Raw genomic sequence first — 15,126 nt, forward strand, 5'->3', positions numbered from 1 at the left:
TATTTTATTGGTGTCATTATGCTAGAAGAAACTGATCAGGCAAACTAGACAGCAAGATCAAGGGTCATATAGCAAAAATTGTAAGTACAACTCAGAGAATAATTGCAATGCTGAAACCAACCTTGACATGTAAAGATAAGGGAGGTCATTCTGCCTCTTTACAAAGCCTTGATAAGACTTCACTTGGACTATTACACACATCTGGTCTCCTGGTTTGTCCATGATGATTCTGATACAGTGGAGATAGTTCAAAGGAGAGTGTCAAAAATGATATCAGGATTGTGGAATACTGATTATGAAGATAGATTGAGAATTTATAGGCTGCAGACACTAGCAAACAGAAGAAATAGGGATGTTATGATTGAGACTTACAAACTTCTGAAAGCGTTATACAGAATTTCAGTACATAAAATTTTTAATTTTATGGAGGTGGGAAAAGGACACAAGATCATCCTTGGAAGTTGAGAATAAGGGGATGAGGGCTAAATTTTTCACTCACAGAGTGGTGCATGATCAGAATGGATTGCTATTGGATGTTGTGTGTGTAAGTAGTGTGAATGAATTCAAGAACAAGTGTGACAGCTGTTATGAATAATATGACCTCCCTCTATGAGTTCCAAACTCCCTGGAGATATCTCTTAATAATAAATAAACTATTACTTTCAAAAGTAAGAAAGTTAATGGATATACAGAATATATCATTTTAGAAAGGGGGAGGGGATGCACCACTATAAACAACTTTTTGCACTGGTCATTTGAAAATGGGTGTTTCTCCAACAAGATAATTCCAAATCTTATATGAGTTGGAATGTGGAAAATGAAATTAAGGTGCTGGATCTTCTTCCTCACTAAGCATATAATATAGACCATTGTGTTATTGCTTGTTCAACTCACTAGTTGAACTTTCTTTGGGCAGAGGTTGGTGCTTTCCATTATTGAGACTGATTGGGGAGATAGAGAGAAAGAAAAAGAAAAAAAGATTTTATACATCCAAGGGCATACTAGGGGTAACAGTGTTTTTGCAGAAAGATAAAGATCATATTCAAAATGTTAAGATTTTGGAACTGTTGGCTTCACAGGTCTTGAAAAGGCATATGATAAGGCAGCCCAAGCAAAATGCTGACAGATGTTAAATTTGAAGGATTTGAACATCAGACTTGAAATTATCTGCTTTTCTTTGTTAGTGTTGATTGCTATTTCTTCTTTTCACCAATCATTATTGACTGAATATCATCATCATCATCAAATCCTGCCATGTACCCTCAAGGGGTGTACGGGATATGATAGTACTACATGAAAAAAATTACATCATTATTAATTTCCTATCTACAATTTTCCTCCAAATCAGTCTGTTACTTGTCAAGACTCCAACATTATCAGATCTTATATTTCTATCATCTAAAGCACTTTGTATCACATCAATCCACCTATATCTTGGCCTTCCTCTGGGTCGTTTTGCTGCCACCCTGGCAGAGAACACTTGTTTTGCTAATCTTTCCTCGCCCATTCTATTTAAGTGACCATACCACCTGAGATTAGCTCTGCTAACGCATTCCTGGATGCTGACAATGTCAAGTTCTTTCCTAATATCCATACCACCTGAGATTAGCTCTGCTAACGCATTCCTGGATGCTGACAATGTCAAGTTCTTTCCTAATATCCTCGTTTTTAATATGATATTGCCATTGATGCCATCTGTTCACGCCTATAATCTTTCTCAGGACTCTCATATCTGTGGTCTCTAGTCTTTGGTCAAGTGTTTTGCTTCTGACCCAGCTCTCAGATCCATTAGTTAAAACTGGTTTGAACACTGTCTTGTATACAGCTAATTTAGTGTTCTGACCAATTTCTCTCTTATTCCATATGAATTTATTCAATTGACTTCCCACCATACCAGTTTTGCTGATTCTGTTGTCTATTTCAATATTGAATTTACCATCTTCAGTAAAAATCATGCCTAAATAGCAGAAATGTTTTACTTGTTCCACAGGTTCTCCATTCACAACACAGTTGACATTTTCAATGATTCTGCCTATTTTCATTGTCTTTGTCTTTTTATTGCTGACCTTCATACCATATCTATTACAACAGCTATTCAATTTAGTCAGATAATCTTGCAGACTTGTAGCAGATTTATTTAGAAGTATAACATCATCCGCATAAAGCAAAGAGCTGACATTAACATCTCCAATTTTGATATCATGTTTAATACCACTTTCCTTCATAATGTGATCCATATAGATAATGAATAACAGAGGGGATAATGCACATCCTTGTCTCACACCAGATTTAACATTAAACCATCTTCCTGTACTTCCTTCAATTCTGACTGCTGACTTACAACTCAAATAAAGACTAAGTATTGCTTGGTATAATGCCCCATTCACACCATATAACTGCAGCGTATTGAATAGCTTCTCTCTTGGCACCTTGTCATATGCCTTTTCCAGATCGACAAAACTTAAATACAGATCTTTGTTATATTCCCATGCTTTCTCGACTATTTGTCGTAAAGTGAAGATCTGATCCTGACAGCCTCTATTTGGTGTGAATCCAGCTTGTTCTTCACCAAGCTTTTCTTCCACAATTCTTCTCAACCGTTTCTCAAGTATACTTGCATAGATCTTGCCAGGAACACTCAGTAGAGAAATACCTCTGTAATTCTCACATTCAGTTTTATTTCCCTTTTTATATATGGGTACTATGAGAGCTCTACTCCAATCATCGGGAATTCGTCCCTCTGTCCAGGCTTTCTGAACTATGCAGTGCAGCCACTGTAATACTCTTATACCACAATACTTCAGCATTTCTGGTCGAATATCATCTACTCCTGCTGCCTTTCCACATTTCAAGCCTTTGATGGCTTTTTCTACTTCAAGTATGGATATGTATTCCTGACTGCATGCCTGGTCAGTGTTTTTTACCACTGTGCTGTCATCACTGCTTGTTTCATTTAGCAGTTTTTCAAAGTAATTACTCCATACTTCAAGGATATCTTTTTCTCCCGTTTTCATGTCACCTTTGTCATCTCTAATTCCTTTTACAGCACTCTTTCCTCCATTCTTAAGTTTCTTCAACAACCTCCAGAATATTTTGCCATGTTCTTGATATTTATTTTCTATGTTCTTGCCAAAGTCCTCCCATGACTTTTGTTTAGCTAGTTTTACACAGTGTTTAGCATTCTTGCATTTGTCTCTATATTCTCTAAGAGCAAAAGCTGACTTATTTGCCAGGAACTTTTGGTATGCTTTCTTCTTTTCCTTCACTGCCTCTTTAACTTCCTGTGTCCACCAGGGAGTTCTGATTTTTCTATCCTTACAAACAACCTCACAACATACCTCTCTGGCAGAATCAATCAATGTTTTCTTCAGTGTTTGCCACTGAATCTCCAAGGTTTGATTCCTGTTCTCAAACTCTTTCATTTTTTCTTCAATAATCTTTGTGTATTTCAGTCTACAGTTCACATCTGAATATACATCTGGTATTTGTGAGTTAGAAGTACATTACCTGTTTATGTCTGCCTTGTTTCTGTAATACCAATTATGTCAATGCAGTGCTGAGTTGGAGTTTGTTGCAGTAACTGACTCCAGTGTTTACTCTGGTTCTCTGGCAAAAATAGCAGATAGCCTTCTTTAACTGGCTCTGTTTGATTCCCAGTAGACATGTAATTCCATCATATTTTACCATTATTTTGTTTTGGTTTAAGCCAATAAATATACATTTCATTATCATCAAATTCCTGACATGTACCCTCAAAGAGTGTACAGAATATGATAGTACTACATGAAAAATTTACATCATTACTAACTTTCCATCTACAATTTTCCTCCAAATCAGTCTGTTACTTGTCAAGACTCCAGTATTATCAGATCTTTTATTTCTACCGTCTAAAGCACTTTGTACCATATCAATCCACCTATATCTTGGTCTTCCTCTGGGTCGTTTCCTGCCAACCTGCCAGAGACCATTTGTTTTGCTTTCCTTGCCCATTCTGTTTAAGTGACCTTACCACCTGAGATTAGCTCTGCTAACTCATTCTTGAATGCTGACAATGTCAAGTTCTTTCCTAATATTCTCGTTCTTAATATGATATTGCCATTGATGCCATCTGTTCATGCCTCTAATCTTTCTCAGGACTCTCATATCTGCAGTCTCTAGTCTTTGGTCAAGTGTTTTACTTCTGACCCAGCTCTCAGATCCATAAGTTAAAACTGGTTTGAACACTGTCTTGTATACAGCTAATTTAGTGTTCCGACTAATTTCTCTCTTATTCCATATTAATTTATTCAGTTGACTTCCTACCATACCAGCTTTGTTGATTCTGTTGTCTATTTCCATATTTAATTTACCATCTTCAGTAAAAATCGTGCCTAAGAAGCTGAAATGTTTTTACTTGTTCCACAGGTTCTCTATTCACAACACAGTTGATATTTTCAACAATTCTACCTATTTTCATTGTCTTTGTCTTTTTATTGCTGACCTTCATACTATATCTATTACAAAAGCTATTCAATTTAGTCAGGGAATCTTGCAAACTTGTAGCGGATTTATTTAGAAGTATAACATCGTCCGCATAAAGCAAAGAGCTGACATTAACATCTCCAATTCTGATATCATTTTTAATACCACTTTCCTTCATAATGTGATCCATATAGATAATGAATAACAGAGGGGATAATGTACATCGTTGTCTCACACCAGATTTAACATTAAACCATTTTCCTGTACTTCCTTCAATTCTAACTGCTGACTTACAACTCAAATAAAGACTAAGTATTGCTTGATATAATGCCCCATTGATACCATATAACTGTAGCGTATTGAATAGCTTCTCTCTTGGCACCTTGTCATATGCCTTTTCCAAATTGACAAAACTTAAATACAGATCTTTGTTATATTCCCATGATTTCTCCACTATTTGTCGTAAAGTGAAGATCTGATCCTGACAGCTTCTATTTGGCCTGAATCCAGCTTGTTCTTCACCAAGCTTTTCTTCCACAGTTCTTCTCAACCGTTTCTCAAGTATACTTGCATAAATCTTGCCAGGAATACTCAGTAGGAAAATACCTCTGTAATTCTCACATTCAGTTTTATTTCCCTTTTTATCTATGGGTACTATGAGAGCTCTACTCCAATCATCGGGAATTCGTCCCTCTTTCCAGGCATTCTGAACTATGCAGTGCAGCCACTGCAAGACTCTTATACCACCATACTTCAGCATTTCTGGTCAAATATCATCTACTCCTGCTGCTTTTCCACATTTCAAGCCTTTGATGGCTTTTTCAAGTATGGATATGTATTCCTGACTGCATGCCTGGTCAGTGTTTTTTACCACTATGCTTTCATCACTGCTTGTTTCATTTAGCAGTTTTTTGAAGTAATTACTCCATACTTCAAGGATATCTTTTTCTTCCATTTTCATGTCACCTTTATCATCTCTAACTCCTTTTACAGCACTCTTTCCTCCATTCCTGAGCTTCTTCAACAACCTCCAGAATATTTTGCCACCTTCTTGATATTTATTTTCTATATTCTTGCCAAACTCCTCCCATGACTTTTGTTTAGCTAGTTTTACACAGTGTTTAGCATTCTTGCATTTGTCTCTGTATTCTCTAAGAGCACAAGCTGACTTATTTGACAGGAACTTTTGGTATGCTTTCTTCTTTTCCTTCACTGCCTCTTTAACTTCCTTTGTCCACTATGGAGTTCTAATTTTTCTATCCTTGCAGACAATTTCACCACATGCTTCTTTAGCTGAATCAATCAGGGCTTTCTTCAAGGCTTGTCACTGAATCTCCAAGGTTTGATTCCTGTTCTCAAACTCTTTCATTTTTTCTTCAATAATCTTTGTGTATTTTAGTCTACAGTTCACATCTGAGAGCTGCTCAACTTTTATTCGCTTTAAAACTTTCTTACATGTTATTCTTTTCAATATGAAATTCAATTTTATCCTGCTCAAGACTAAATAGTGATCACTTCCAATTTCAAATTCTCTGTACACTCTGGTGTCCTGTACCAGGAAGAAAACATCACTATCAACAATAACATACTCAATGAGACTTTTCTTATTCCTTGCCTCTTCTCTCCATGTGAATTTGTGCCTATTTTTATGTTGGAACATGGTGTTAGTAATAACCAGTCCATGTCCTGAGCAGAAATCCAAAAGGTGTTTGCCATTATTATTAGCTTTGCTCTTTTCTCCAAATTTTCCCCAATTTTTTTTGTATGTCTGACAATCATTTCCTACTCTACTGGTTAAATCCCCAACCATGACCAACTTTTCCTTTTTCATTGTGTCAGTTGCTTTTTCTAAAGCATCAAAAAATTCGTCCACTTCTACCTTAGTAGAACCTTCTGTAGGACCATAGGTACAAATAAGTCTCATTGTCCATTTGCCCACATCACTCTACTTGAGATTGCCTGCCATTCAAGAAGATTAGCCTTGTATTTAGTGTTGAATACTATGGTTACTCCTTCTTTTCCTTGATTGTCATTGCCTGAATATAACATTTTGTATTTATTGCTCAGAAAGATCTCACCAGTTTTTGTCTTTTTTGTTTCAGTCACCCCTATTATGTCGATCTCTTAGTTATCTAATTCTTCAGCTAGCTCCATTTCTTTGCCATTCAGGCTTCTGATGTTGATAGTACCGATCTTTAACTCTGGTGATGTTGAGTTGGGGTGTGTTTTCAGATTTGTTATCCGAAAATATATTTGGATAATTAAATTACAAATCACCAACCCAGCCACATTAGTTCAGTATCCAGCATATCCACTAATGAATGTAACATGAGAAAGGATTGGGCATTAGGTGAGAAGCCACAGTCAGATCTCTGCATTTCTTAACTCTCCAACCGACCAGGTAGTATATATACCTCCAGCTAAATCTGGATGCGATTCAATACACCTGTTGAAAGAACATGGATAAGAAGTGCAATTTGACTGTTCTGTTCTTTAGAAGGTGCGATAATCCTTTACACTGTAGAGAACACTTAAACAGATTATCTCGCGAAGCTGAGTCTCAGTCATCTATAACAAGGAAAGCAGTTCCTTGTTTTATGCTGGGCAACTTGACTGTTATATTAGAGAGGCTAAAAATATAGAAATTATTTTTATTTTCTCTTTTTATTGTACAGTTTATAATTCCAGTACAAAATATAAATCCTTGCGTACTTTCTTCACTTAAATATTGCGTTACCTTGGAGAACCAAAGTTTAATATTTTTGTGCTAATTTTGTCATGTCATATTACTAAGTTTTTTTTTTTTTTCAAAATATCATAATCTACTGTTCTTTGCACTTTCCTTGTTGGTTTCCCTGTATAATCGGTCTTTACAAAATGAAATAAATGGTTATTATTTAAATTGATATGTATATGTTTTCTGCTAGTTTATATATTTTTCTCCAATTTTAAAGTAGGCGATACTTTTGCGTATATTCTCTAATACAAAATATGTATATATGCATGCATCAAATGTGAAATTTTATACTTTCACAATAGAATTGAACTTTATTTCGACTTTGATAGTTTTACCCCCCCCCCCCCGCATGATAGATAGATGCCTGATTGTACTGTTTCATTTCATCTTTCAAGTAAATTATTTCACCAAAAAAATGAAAATATAAATCATAATTAAAATATATAAATAATAATGTTAACATTTTTCCCTTGCCAACACACTACTACACACAGCATTGATGTGATATAAGTTCCAAATTTTTTGTGTGGGCGATTTATATGCTGTGCTTATATATAATCCCTTAATTGTATTCCAAACAATTCTGAATAGTAGGGTAAATCATTCTCTGAGATGTTTTATTTCTTAATTTTTGAAACATTTTCTGTACCACAATCTCACCTCTTACAACTTTTTTTCAGATATGCCTATTATAAGATTGTTTTTTTGTAAATAAGAATACAGTTTGCCGAAACTTTGTGTATTAAATGTTCATATCAGTGTGTGCTACAGAATAGAAAATTTCAAAGTAGTATGAATATTTTTTTATTACAAAACAGCAAAGTTTGATAATAAATATTTGCACTACAATAAAGTTCGACAGATTGAACAATATTATTGCATTATTTCTTTTCTCCTGTGGAAGAAAAACGGTAAAATGTCACTCGTATAATTATAGGAGATTTTCTATTGGCAAAAATGGTAAGAAAATAATCATTTGCACTTTCATTTCAAAACACAAAGAAAGAACATGTTAAATTCACCCAATGAAAAAGAAAATGCTACATATTTTTCTTCTGTTATATGTTTTTTCTTCTAGTAGAAAGAAGAAATTACTGCACATATTTCTTTTGTCAATACAAGAGTGCAAAAATCTGTAAATTGATTACATTATAGCTGATAGAGAATTCATGCCAAAAAAAATATTTACAGGGTGTTCGGGATAAATTTGACATATTTATAATTAATTATATTTTTCCGTAAGTTACATGTATTAACACACACTTCTCTTCATTTAAAAGTTTGGACCCTTCTTCATTCATATACAAGATGTCAGAAAGGATGGATAGCTGGAACCCACCTGAATCATGGAAGAGAATAACTTGTATCATGATGATTCGTGCCCGCCATCAAAATAAGGATATTACGACTGCTGCCCAATGCTCCCTGAATACAGTAAAAACAATCAGGCATGAACTAGAGACTTGCAATGGTGACTATGAGGATGTAGCACGAAGAAAGATCCCTAGCAGACGATCTGATTGCGTTCGTACAGCAGAATTCCTCGCAAATCTGCAGGAACAGGTGTTGAAGAACCCTGGCATTGGAATTCGGGCTTTGTTCGTAGAGTTGCTAACTGTAGTCAAGCCCTGGATAACAAGGGTAGCCAATGGTAGGCCGTATGTATGGCAGCAGGATTCGGCCCCTTGCCACACCTCTGGGAAAAGTCAAAAATGGTTGTCTGAAAATTTCTACGACTTCACCAGTCCAAATGTTTGGCCTCCAAACTCCCCAGACCTTAACCCCATGGATTATTTTGTATGGGGCGCAGTTGAAAAAGACACCAATCGCACTTCCAGTAATACAAAAGCCCAGTTAATGGATAAAATTAAAACAGTTTTTGCGGCCCTTCCCAGGGAGACTGTAGCATCAGCTTGTTCGAGGTTCCGAAGCATAATTGAAGCTGTGATCGATGCTAATGGTGGTTATTTTGAGTAAATCTTGTTGATAGTATTGTAATTAACTCTGCCTGTAATGTTTTTTTGTCAATTCATTAAATTTAATAGATACAAAGAAGATTTTCTTTTTCCTTACGAAACTGTCAAATTTATCCCGAACACCCTGTATATAAGAGTTCTGACATCAGCAGATATAACAACATTTTCTTTAGTTTAGATACGTGACATTATTGAAGTAGTTAAACTTTTGCTACTATTTTACACTAAACTGCATGAGCATGTTCCCGAAGTGATTTACGTTTGTAACAATTGCCTGCAGATTGAATATGTCACCCCCCCCAAACAAAAAATAAATGATTATGTAACAGATATGTGCCTTTTCTCTTAAAAAAATTCAAATCCTTTTTTTCAAGATAATTGTATCAAATAATTTAGAATTTTTCTATAATAAAAGTGAAACTGATACTATAAATAAAGAAATCATTTTTGGCATAAATACTGCATCAGCCTGTAAAAGAAATGTCAGTTTTTTTGTGTTAGGATGTCTGAACAACTGAAAAGGAAACAAGACATTCTTGCTTGCGGCAATTTAGTGCGACTTCTGGGAAACTTTCTCTGTTGTGTTTCTCAAAAGAGTAATATAAGACTTTTAGCTTTTCCTCCAGCTAAAAGTCCAGCATTTCTAAGATGTATTTCAGAAATAGCAACCAGCAGCAATAGAAGTAGTAATATTTAGATTTTTTTTAAAAAAAAAAAAAAAGAAAGAAAGAAAAATAACACACTTGAGCTTTCTTTTGTGTGGTATACAGTTTTACATATTGACAATATAGCATAGTATTTCTAAATCTTAGAATAATTTCAGCAGACTGCTAACAGCTGATTTCAGATGCAAAAGAAAGAGTACAGAATTAGAAGCTTCTAATATACAACAATATTATTGCTTTATTTCTTTTGTCAAAACAGTAAAGTCAAATAAGAGATTTTGAATGCTGTCTGAAAGCTTTCAAACCAGTAGAAATTTAAAGTAGTTATGTAACTGAGTTCCAGGACAGGAGGGGGGGGGGGTTGCAGTAAAAAATCCTAAAAATGTGCATAAATTTTGAATCATTCCATACAGGATATCTTACCTATTATATTTTCAACATATCTACAGTGGTTAAGCACTGGATATTATAGTAATGTGCATCCTACAAAAAAAAAAAAAAATCTGTTGCAATTTTAAGCAAAAGAAGAAGGCAAAGAGTCTAAAATACCATTGGATATAAATTTTTGTTACTTAAAAGACACAATATTGGAAACCGAGTAATGCAGTTTATAATCATTTGTTGTTCATTAAAAAAATAAAAAAATAAAAAAAATTCGTTCCTAAAATTGAAATGTGACAATGCATATAAAGGTATTTTGCAAAGAAAGCAAGAAAAGTGTCATATTTATTTCGCTAAATGTTATTTAAAAATATAAATATTGGACAAAATATTTTAAATGCAGGCAAACATTTGAAAATTTGCGAAAAGAATCAATATTGTCAGTAAAGTGAAGGAAATTTACTATTACTAAAATATATTCATTGCAAAGGCTGATCTATGGTCATTTCAGGATTGATTATTTATTTTGGCAGATGTGGAACTTCTATTTTTGGAAAGAGACACAATAAATTGTGCAGGGGGGGAGGGAAGATCAAATATCCTAGTACAGTAAAGCAAATTCCAAGTACCACAGTACATGTAAAGACAAGTGACTCGAAAGTCCCTCCACCACAGTTAATCTGTTAATAGCTCTAAAATTGCAATTAAAGGATTAACGGCGGAGAGGCTAAATACTTAGATAAAAGATAGAATTCTGATGAAGTTTTGATCCACGAAAAATTTTGGGGTTGTCTGGCTATTTCATCCACCTCAGCCAGTAGGAGGGTTAAAAGGCTATGTGAAATTCTCTTCCCAATTATCTAGCTTTTTCTCCTCATTGCTAATAAAACAATGAAATTCTTATCCCAAGTTCATATAATTTTTATTAATTGTTACCTTTCTTACATCATTGTTTTTTCATCAGCTGAAACATTTGAACGCTGCTTCAGTTTTTGCCTGCTTTGTAGAATAAGGAGTCAGAGTCTTAAAAAAATATTCTTTATGTGCAAACCAACATTATTGCTTTATAAATGGAATGGTTTCATTATGTAAATTTTGCAATGCTATGCTAATTTCCATGGGAATTTTTGAGCTTCTGAAAGAAAAGAGAAAATGATTTAGGATAAATCGAAATGTAAGATCTAGCATGATATCCAGTGACTAAATATTAACTGTATTCACTTATGTGGCATAAATCTATGAATGCATTGACCTCGTCCTGTATTACTAATACATTGGATCTAGTTATTTGCAAGAATCACGTTTACCAAATATTAATTGCATGCACAAATGCATCAACCTATTATCCTGTACTACTAGTTGTATTGATGTCACGTCTGAAAAATGTGTGTTAATGTGTTAATGTGATGGTATGAAATTAACAAAGTTTTGATGTTGTTATGCAGAAAATGCGATTTAAGGACTACGCTTACTTTAAGTTTTGGTAAACCTTCAGCTCCAAATCTTCATAAGCATATCATTGTGAGGAAGGAAAGAGATATTTATCTATTATTGTAATTATCATTTTTAGTAGCATGTTTTATTGGAAGATGTATACATTATTGTAGAGAATCTGAATTGAATACATAACAGTTAGTATAAGACTTAAAAAATTTGTTTTGCAATATGTCATATGAATTTCTTTAAGTTATGTTGGCAACAGTATATAAATTCAAGAATACAATAAAAAAATTTTTTTTTTCTAGGTGGAGGAAGAGGAGATAGAGGTGGTAGAGGAGGAGGATTTGGAAGAGGAGGAGGTAGGGGAGGAAGAGGTGGCTTTGGTGGAGGAGGAGGAGGCAGGGGAGGAAGAGGTGGCTTTGGAGGAGGAGGAGGTAGGGGAGGAAGAGGTGGCTTTGGAGGAGGAGACAGAGGTGGAAGGGGTGGATTTGGAGGAGGAGAGAGAGGTGGAAGGGGTGGATTTGGAGGAGGAGAGAGAGATGGAAGGAGTGGATTTGGAGGAGGAGAGAGAGGTGGAAGGAGTGGATTTGGAGGAGGAGAGAGAGGTGGAAGGAGTGGATTTGGAGGAGGAGAGAGAGGTGGAAGGGGTGGATTTGGAGGAGGAGGGGAGAGAGGTGGAAGGGGTGGGTTTGGAGGAGGAGAGAGAGGTGGGAGGGGTGGATTTGGAGGAGACAGAGGCCAGAGAGGTGGAAGGGGTGGATTTGGAAGAGGTAGAGGAGATGGAGAATTTTTTGGTGGTGCTAAAATTAAAAGAGAAAGGACAAGTGGTGAATTTGAACAACCAAATAAAAAAACAAAGTTTGAGTAAATATGAATTTGTGTACAGTTTTTATAGTGCTCTTATTACAGGAACATGCCTTTTTAAGGTTTGACTTACACAGACATTGAAGAAATATATTTATTTCTAACATTCACAATCAAGCCAAGCCAAAATACCTTTGTAAACTGTATAACATAATAATCTTGCATAATAATCATAATAATAATCTTGCAGCAAACCCATTGTTGTCTACCTCCTGTATATACATGTGAAGATGGTCTGGTCATTTTGTTATATTATTGCTGTTGATCTGTTGTCCAAAAACTTTTTTTAGTCTGATCATCACATTTCTTTTACTTTTCTTTTTTTTCGTTGTACATTAAAATGTGCCTTATGTGCACTCGTAAAATAATATTTATATCTGTTATATTTTTACATCTCAGGATTTGTGGTAAATGCATTGTAAAAACTATTCAGAATACTTTAATGTGACTATGCACAAACATATATCTAAGAGTGACTTATAAACATTCTTATGAAACAGTTGGTACTAGATGGCCAATTTGAGAAAATTCACAACCTGGAACATACTGATAGAGATAGATTGGTGTTTAATTGGAATGGATTACTTTGGTTGTGAGTGCAGATAGTGTGAATGAATTAAAAAAAAAGTATGACAGCTGGTGTAGGTAATATGGACTCCATTGATGAGTCCCTGACTCTTAATAAACATCTTGGGTGGGGGACAGACTGCATGGCTATTCAAACTGATCTCATTGTTTGTCATAGTCATAATAATAACAGAAGAGGAAGTTCTGCCCACAGTTATTATCTTTATTGTTTCTTTAAGCTTATATGGATTATTTAACTAAATGTATGTATTATATACAGTTTACATTTTATTGATAAATAATACTATATATATATATATATATATATATATATATATATATATATGGAGGCTGTTCAATAAGTTATAAGACTATATTTATACAGAAAACAGATTACCTTTAATCGTCATCATTTACATGGTCTTTTTCGAAGTAACTACCGTGAGACGCGATGCATTTGTCCCAACGTTGCTTCCACTTCTTAAACACATGTGAAAGTCTGTTTTTTGAAAGTTCTTTCAAAGCCGACTCTGCAGCTTTTACACATGCTTTGTTGCTTTCGAAATGGCAGCCTCTTAGTGGTTTCTTGAGCTGAGGAAACAGCCAGAAATCGCATGGTGTGAGATCAGGACTGTATGGAGGGTATGGTAGGATATCTATATTGTTCTTCTGCAAAACGTCCGCTACACCACCAGCAATATGTGGCCTTGCATTATCTTGGTGCAATAAGAAGCCATTCTTCAGCAATGGATGCTTCCTTTTGACGTGCTGTACCATTGTCTGTAAAACATGCGCCGTTTATGGTATTCCCGGGTTCTACAGCGTGTTGGTAAACAATGCCTTCGTATTCAAAGAACATTATGGTCATAACTGTACCAGCCGATTTTACAGTTTTTGCTTTCTTGGGGGTAGGCGAAGACGGATGCTTCCATTCACTGCTTTATTGTTTCATTGTAGGGTCATAGTGATACAACCAAGCTTCATCTGCTGTAATGATGCGTTTTAAGAAGTTGCCTCCTTCTTGTTCCAGTCTTTCTTTCCATTCTGTGCACACATCCACTCGATGCTGCATTTGCTCCAGTGTCAAGAGTTTGGGAATCCATCGGGTGCAAACACGTTTCAGTCCCAAATGTTCAGCCATGATTGAGTGAACACTGCGATCCTCCTTGATGATAATTGCTGCTGTGTTGATCATGTTCTCTGTGATGGACATTGAAGGTCTTCCCTCACATTCAAGATCTTCCACGTTTTGCCTTCCTTCCTTAAAAGTTTTATGCCAGCAAAAAACACTTGCCCTCGACATTGCTTCATCGTGGAAAGCTTCGCATAGCATGTTAAAAGTGTCCGATGCCGATTTTTGCAAACGCACACAAAATTTAATCTCATAACGCTGGTCCAAGGACGCTTCCATTTCGACGACTGGTCGCAGCTCGTAGGCGTGCCGAACCAAGCTTGCGTTTAGTCACATGACACTGGCACATCAGCCCGTATATGCCATCTCTATCAACCTCTTTTGTTAATACAGACAGCAACATTTCTTTATTCTACAGAAATTAATATTGTGATGAATGGTTTCGCGACAGTAAAATTAGTCTTATTACTTATTGAACAGCCCTCGTATATATAATATTATTTATTATTTCTTCAGTTAATAAATGATTAATTCTTATATTAATTATAAAACACTTCAGTATTTTATTGATAATTATAATGACAGAACCCTTACATTCTACTGAAAAATTATTAAAGTATAATTAAACATTTAAAACAACCTTTTTAACATAACTTTTGAACATCTTTTATTAATAACTCAGAAATTAGAAACTTACAGATCTAAATTTTTGCAAAGTTATTTAAACTTGGTATGTAGTTTATTATAGGCTACATTGTCAAAGTATTTTAGGCATTTTATGGAACAGCAATTAAAAACTTGGAGTATATGCTTATTGTAATAGTATTAATCGTGTTACTGGATTTGACAATTCTTCAGTAAAATCAATAAGTAAATCAATCCTAAGTACTTCCTGTTTTATTT

The 15,126-nt window shown here is 35.0% G+C and overlaps 1 protein-coding gene across 1 annotated transcript in view; it reads left to right on the top strand.

Annotated features, from left to right (window-relative positions):
• Positions 1 to 12,528, top strand: part of LOC150098888 (uncharacterized) — a 70,168-nt gene extending 57,640 nt beyond the window's left edge. The window contains exon 6 of the mRNA XM_090405768.1: positions 11,966 to 12,528. Within this exon, the coding sequence (XP_090261894.1) occupies positions 11,966 to 12,528 (563 nt within the window). The remainder of the gene's footprint in view (positions 1 to 11,965) is intronic.
• The last annotated feature ends 2,598 nt before the right edge of the window (positions 12,529 to 15,126 follow it).

The sequence above is a fragment of the Typopeltis vanoorti genome, chromosome 15 (genome assembly GCF_054136105.1).
Source record: "Typopeltis vanoorti isolate ZY-2024b chromosome 15, IOZ_Tvanoo_1.0, whole genome shotgun sequence".
NCBI classification, from domain to species: domain Eukaryota; kingdom Metazoa; phylum Arthropoda; class Arachnida; order Uropygi; family Thelyphonidae; genus Typopeltis; species Typopeltis vanoorti.